This window comes from Phacochoerus africanus, chromosome X, assembly GCF_016906955.1.
Source record: "Phacochoerus africanus isolate WHEZ1 chromosome X, ROS_Pafr_v1, whole genome shotgun sequence".
NCBI classification, from domain to species: Eukaryota; Metazoa; Chordata; class Mammalia; order Artiodactyla; family Suidae; genus Phacochoerus; species Phacochoerus africanus.
In genome coordinates this window covers 2,100,207-2,106,206 of record NC_062560.1, presented here as the reverse complement: position 1 = coordinate 2,106,206, position 6,000 = coordinate 2,100,207, and the positions used below count along the sequence as shown (strand labels likewise).

The 6,000-nt window shown below is 53.5% G+C and overlaps 1 protein-coding gene across 7 annotated transcripts in view; it reads right to left on the bottom strand.

Annotated features, from left to right (window-relative positions):
• Nucleotides 1-242: 242 nt before the first annotated feature.
• The window catches only part of GYG2 (glycogenin 2), a 36,130-nt gene continuing 30,372 nt past the window's right edge, over nucleotides 243-6,000 (bottom strand). For 5 of the 7 annotated variants that reach the window (XM_047764882.1, XM_047764880.1, XM_047764879.1 and 2 more), the window contains exons 9-11: nucleotides 5,290-5,394; nucleotides 4,491-4,598; nucleotides 243-2,163 (exon numbers count right to left, since the gene is read on the bottom strand). In XM_047764882.1, coding sequence (XP_047620838.1) covers nucleotides 2,002-2,163; nucleotides 4,491-4,598; nucleotides 5,290-5,394 — 375 coding nt within the window. In that variant the 3' untranslated portion in view covers nucleotides 243-2,001. The remainder of the gene's footprint in view (nucleotides 2,164-4,490; nucleotides 4,599-5,289; nucleotides 5,395-6,000) is intronic. The other 2 variants (XM_047764883.1, XM_047764886.1) reach the window with 2 other exon arrangements.

Here is a 6,000-nt window from a genome sequence, read left to right as displayed (position 1 = left end):
TTGGTGGGTGGGTGGATGAAATGGAGAAGACAAAGCTAGGAAGTGAGCAGCATCCCTAGAGAGACCTCACCAGATTTCTAAAGTTAAGAAGTAAACAGTTCTACTCGTTTCACTGCTACTATCCAGTCTGAAAAACCCATTTGGTTGTTTAAATTTATAATAGGACAAAGCCACTCACATTCCTATACCTATTATTCCAATGGCTCAGAACACACACAAATACACACCAGAAGGAGACGCCATCACCATTTTAAAATTTTAATTGCAATACATTTGCTGTCATCCAAACGTGAGGACAGACCCTAGAAGGCACAAGAGGTCGAGCGTCCACCTTCAGCTGGTGAGTCATCGCCCTTAAGCACGCATCCTCTTCCCAGAGAAGCTGGACGGGACTCCAATGCTCATTGCCTGGAATTCTCGCACATCTGGATGCCAGACTCAGACTTCTGTTTGTCAGAGTCCAACACCGTGGCCCAGAGCGCACATGGTCCTTCTCAGGAACAGACTGATGGGGTTCCTCTGAGGTTATTCTGGGGTTACCCCATCCAACCCACCCGAGGCTCTATCGCTATGGCTATTTCCGACTATCCCTGACGCATCATATGAGTGAAACCAGCCAGGACTACAGACCATTCACCAGCCATTGATAAAAAGAAACAACCCCTCCAGAGGTCTCACCTCGAACAAGCGACTGCCCCGTCGAGCACCAAACCTTCAAGAAGATTCCCTTACCCAGAGGGCGAGCCTCGTCTGCGGGGTACACGATGGGGCCAGACGCCCTGCCCACAGCTGCCTCAACTTTCTTCCAACCCTATGCCCTCGTGACTTTCCACAGGACACACATGACAAATACACCATTCAAACATTACAAAAACTGCATTTCTTGGCATTCCCTGGTGGCTCAGTGGGGTGGAGATCCAGCATGGTCACTGCTGTGGTGCAGGTTCAATCCCTGGCCAGGGATCTACGGCACGCTGCAGCTACAGCCAAAGAAAACTAGATTTCTTTCTCTTTAGTACAGCGGGCGACGTCCAGCTTTAATTACCCTTGTGACGGCCACCGAGGGTGACCCTTAGAGAGACCCCTACATACCGCTCTCATTCCCAGGACGAGGACCCTTCTGAAGGTGAGGCTTTCAGGTAGAATAAAGTGTCCAGTGTCACAAAACGGAGCATTGGCCCCGAAGAGCTGCGCTGGCGTGGCGTGGAGAGCACGATGCCACCTCACGGTATTTCAAAGAGAGGTAGTGAGACCCAGCAGAGGGCAGGCCGGCGTCCTGGACACACCTGCCTCGAAACAGGCAGCCCCTCCAAGTCCAGGTACTGAGCGTGACCTGTCCCCGCCATCACACATCCCTCGGTGTCAACCCTTGGTTCTCCTAAACCAGTAGGTAAACCAGCGTCGGAGACGTTACCTCCCCCAGGCAGCTACAATCTTCCTTCCAAATACCGCTGGCTCATCCACACGGGGCCTCTGGCAATGGCCCTTTGAAGTCCTGTGGGGTTTTGTGCAAGAGACACCACACCGTGCTGTTTCTCAGCCACCTTCTGCAAAGCCTAAACCAGAGTGACCCTCAAGACTGAACACTGACTTTGTCTTAAAGGAAAGGGCTTGTCCTCCCGGAGGGATCCCAGGACACACAGTCCCTATACTAGTGTCCTGAGTTTTGGGACAGAAGCTGTGCAGTGACATCTAACCCTACGTAGGATGGATACAGCAGCACGGGGCGGAGGCAGCATTTCTGAGCTGCTTCGAGCAAGATCAGAGAACCATGTCCGGGGTCGACCAGAAGGTTACTCCTGCTCCCTTTGGCCGACACATCACGTCGGAAAGGAAACGTGACGTCCCGGGAGAGCCAGGGAGGCCCCGTGGGCGGGGCTTCGAGTGGCTTCTGGATGGACCGCGGGATGGACAGGCGGCCTCGCCATCCGCAGAGGCGCATCACGGAAGAGCCTTCCCTGGGCGGGGCCTGGAGATGCTCGCGGGGCAGGGCCCCTCGGGTCACTGCAGGAAGCGGTCCAGCTTCTCCTGAATGCGGGCAAACGCGTCCCTCCCCAGGTAATCCATGCGCCCCTCCTCCCACTTTCTGCGCTCCTCCTCGGGACTCGGCGCCTTCACCTTCTCTTGGATGGACAGCGCGGAGACGGAGACGGCCAGGGCGACCTAAGGAACACAAGCCCACGGGAGACGGCTTCAGAAAAACTGTCCTCGGACCCTGAGCGATACGCCAGGCGTCCGCCCAGATTGGCATTCCGTTCCGCAGACTCACGGCTGAGGGGGGACCACGGCCCTGCTGACTACAGCAGACCTTCGATTTAGGAGAAAACACGCTGAATGAAATAGAACCTTCTCCCAGTTCCCGTCGTGGACCAGGGATTAACCCGACTAGGATCCATGAGGATGCGGGTTCGATCCCTGGCCTCACTCAGTGGGTGAAGGATCTGGCGTTGCCACGAACTGTGGTGTAGGTCGCAGATGTGGCTCGGATCCTGCGTGGCTGTGGCTGCGGCGTAGGCTGGCGGCTGGCGCTGCAATTCAACCCCTAGCCTGGGAACCTCCATATGCTGCAGGTGCAGCCCTAAAAAGACCAAAATAAGTAAGTGAATAAATAAATAGAACCTTCTTACTAGACAATGCTTTTTTTTGCCTCCTTTTCCAGAAATTTGATAAAAGATAACAGTACCTGTGTTCCCTTGTTCCTAGATTTTTTTTTTTTTTTTTTTTTTGGCCGTGCCTGCCACTTGCAAACGTTTCCGGGCCAGGGCTCAAACCCTCGCACAGCAGTGACTTAAGCCACAGTAGTGACAACACCAGATCCTTAACCATTAGGCCACCAGGAAACTCTGGACGGGAGTTTATCTTTATGAGCCAGGCCCCCACCAGGATTTCCTCCACACCAGCCCCTGGTCGAGTCCTCAGCCAGCTCTCCCAGGTGGGCACATTGTCTCCACCTCACGGATGTCCAGAGGACAGGCGCTCACCCATGGTCCCAAGCTCACATCGCGGCTGGGCTGTCAGTGGTAGGTCTGCCCAACAAGACTCCCACTCACCCCGTGTCACCCCCGAGACACTCTGCACCTCCTCCGGGAGCCCACAACCACCATGCAGGGGCTGAACGCATGCAGGCGCTCCCACGCCACAGGCTGCACAGCGGCGTTTCAGAAGAACCCCTCCACGAGCAGCACTAGACCTAAGTTCACGATAGAGCATCTGGCATGTGCTATGCTGACCAGCAAGAGACAAAAAGCAAATTCACAAATTCTGGTCAATGCATCATGCAAACTAACACCTGTTTATGTAGGAAGCCAGCGTCTACATATCTGTTCCGATAAACTGAGTATGTGTGTTTTCACCTCCTCAAACTCATAGGTTAAATTCTAGCCCCCGAGGGGATGGTGACAGGAGGTGGGGCCTTGGGGGAGTGGGATCTTGGGGAGGTGGGGCCTTGGGGGAGTGGGGTCTTGGGGAGGCGGTCACGAGGGTGGAGCCCCCAGGACGGGATCAGTGCCCTTAGAAAAGAGACACCTGGGAGCCTCCTCGCCCCTTCCATCCTGTGAGGACACAGTGAGAAGATGCTATCTAGGAACCAGGAAGCAGCCTCACTCTTGTTATAGCAGCCTCCACAAACCAAGCCACAATGCAAAAAAAAAAAAAAAAAAAACCAAAAACTAATTTTTTCTTTTTATGGCCACATCTGTGGCACATGGAAGTTCCCAGGCCAGAGATCAAATCGAAGATGCAGCTGCCAGCCTACACCGCAGCTCACGGCAACGCCGGATCCTTAACCCACTGAGCGAGGCCAGGGATGGAACCGGCATCCTCATGGATACTACGTCTGATTCTTAACCCGCTGAGCCACAAAGGGAACTCCTTAATTTTCATCCTAAGCCCAACACCCAGCTCTAGAGATTTCTTGGCTATTGCTTAAACATCAGAAGCTGTTATCAGATTGTTGTTAGAGAGAAAAATTATCAACTGCCTGCAGGAAACGTATCATCAGAGAGACTGCGGTTTAGCACCGTAATATCCGGAAGAGGAAGGGTCAGGAGGAAAGCATCCTTCTCTTCCTTCTTCAAGAAGACCCCGACACATGCTCAATTTGGATGAAAATATTCACCCCCCAATTTCCCAGCTTTTAGGTTCTATTTTTTTTTTTTTTGAGACAATTGATATTTGCTTCCATGCTGACTCTGCAGGAAAACACAGCACAGCCCCGTCACCTCAATTAACTTTGGTAGAACAGTGTTTAAAGAGAGGACGGCCCGTGATTATCAGAGCTGAGGACAGAGAGGAGCGGGGACCGGCCACCGCAGCAGGCACACGCCAGGGTGAGGCTACATGGCTCTAAGCAGCAGAAGCGGCCGCACGCGCATCTCAATCAGGGAGGCTGCGAAGCTTAGTGATGGCAGGTGCACGTTTAGAGGCGGCCCCCCGGATCGCGCACAGCATCCATCAGGGCAGCTGGACCAAGCAAATGGCTAGGACACCACCTCCAAAGCGTCCTGGAGTCTGGGGTCCCTGGTGACATCCACAGGGGGCACCGGGCTTGGTTCCAAGGATTCCTCAGAGGGGCCGCCTTCGGCCGTATCCGCTGGCTGCTGCAAACACAACCGTTTCCTGGTTAGTCGGCTGCGGGGCTTCAGAGCTCCGCAGCCTTAAGTGAAATGACAGCGAATGCCTTTTCCCGGGGGAATAAGATCTGACTGGTGGGTTGGGCCCAAGAACCCCCTGAGCCGAGACCGCTGTGCACGTCCCGCCAGCCGCCCACTGCTCCCTGGCTCAGAGACGGATTCAACGTGCTGAAAGCCAGCGTCTCTGGAAGCATTTGACTTGCAGCGAGAGTTAAGAGTGGGTTCAACCTTCTGGGGGATGCACAGTCACGGAAGCCCGGATTCAGGAAGGCAAATTTAGGGGAAAAAGGCACAGTCAAAATCCCCAAATACTGATAAGAAACATGGGTTCAATGTCGCGCCGTGAATTTTTTTAAAAATTCAGGAAGACGTACATGCAGTATTGACACTGCATCTCTTTCCTGTCTGATGCTCCCTAAAGCAAGAAATAAGAGAATGACTGACTGACGGACACAAAGCCCAGTGATGGAGGAGGGAAAAGGCAGAGCAGGCAGCCAGGGCTCATAGCCCCCTGGAAACGACACCCACTCGCTGCCACACAAGGGGAAGAGCCATTCAGAAAGGTCACGGGGCGGAGAAGCAATAGGCGAGAGGGGCCAGTGGGCACAGGTGCACAGAGACACCCAGGATGTGCCCAAGAGGTAGGAAGGAGTTATACCGAGCCAGTTGGGGTCTCTGTGAGGTCTGCAAACTGGGGGGAGGCTGGTGACACAGGGTCACCCAGCTCTCCAGCAGAAGCTTCCACTTCAGGCCAACCTAGCATCTAAAAAAAAGAGCAAATGTAAGTTAGGACAGAGCTTCAGGTCCATCATTAAAAATACCCTATGATATCACGTATATCTGGACTCTAATACAGGGCACGAATGAACCTTTCCACAGAAAAGAAACTCCCGGACTGGGAGAACTGACCTGTGGCTGCTGCCGAGAGGAGGGGAGGGGGATGGACGGGGAATGTGGGGTTCACAGAGGCAAACTATTGCCTTTGGAGTGGATGGGCAATGAGATCCTGCTGTGTAGCACTGGGAACTCAGTCTAGTCACTGATGATGGAGCCTGATCACGGGAGAAAAAAGAATGTACACATGTATGTGTCACTGGGTCACCACGCGGTACAGTAGAAAATTGACAGAACACTGCAAAGCAGCTATGATGGAAAAAAATAAAAGTCATTATAAAAAAATAAAAATTAAAAATACCCCCAGGTTTTTCTTCCTGCCTCCATGATGCCAGTACAGCTGGAGGAGGAGCAGGTCTGGGACTGAGAGCGCCCTGCTTGCCCACGCTGGCATCTGCTTCTTGGCTCACCCCCAAGGGGCCTGGCACCTGAGCAGGGCGGTGTGATGAATTCTCACCCACAGCACTGAGATGCG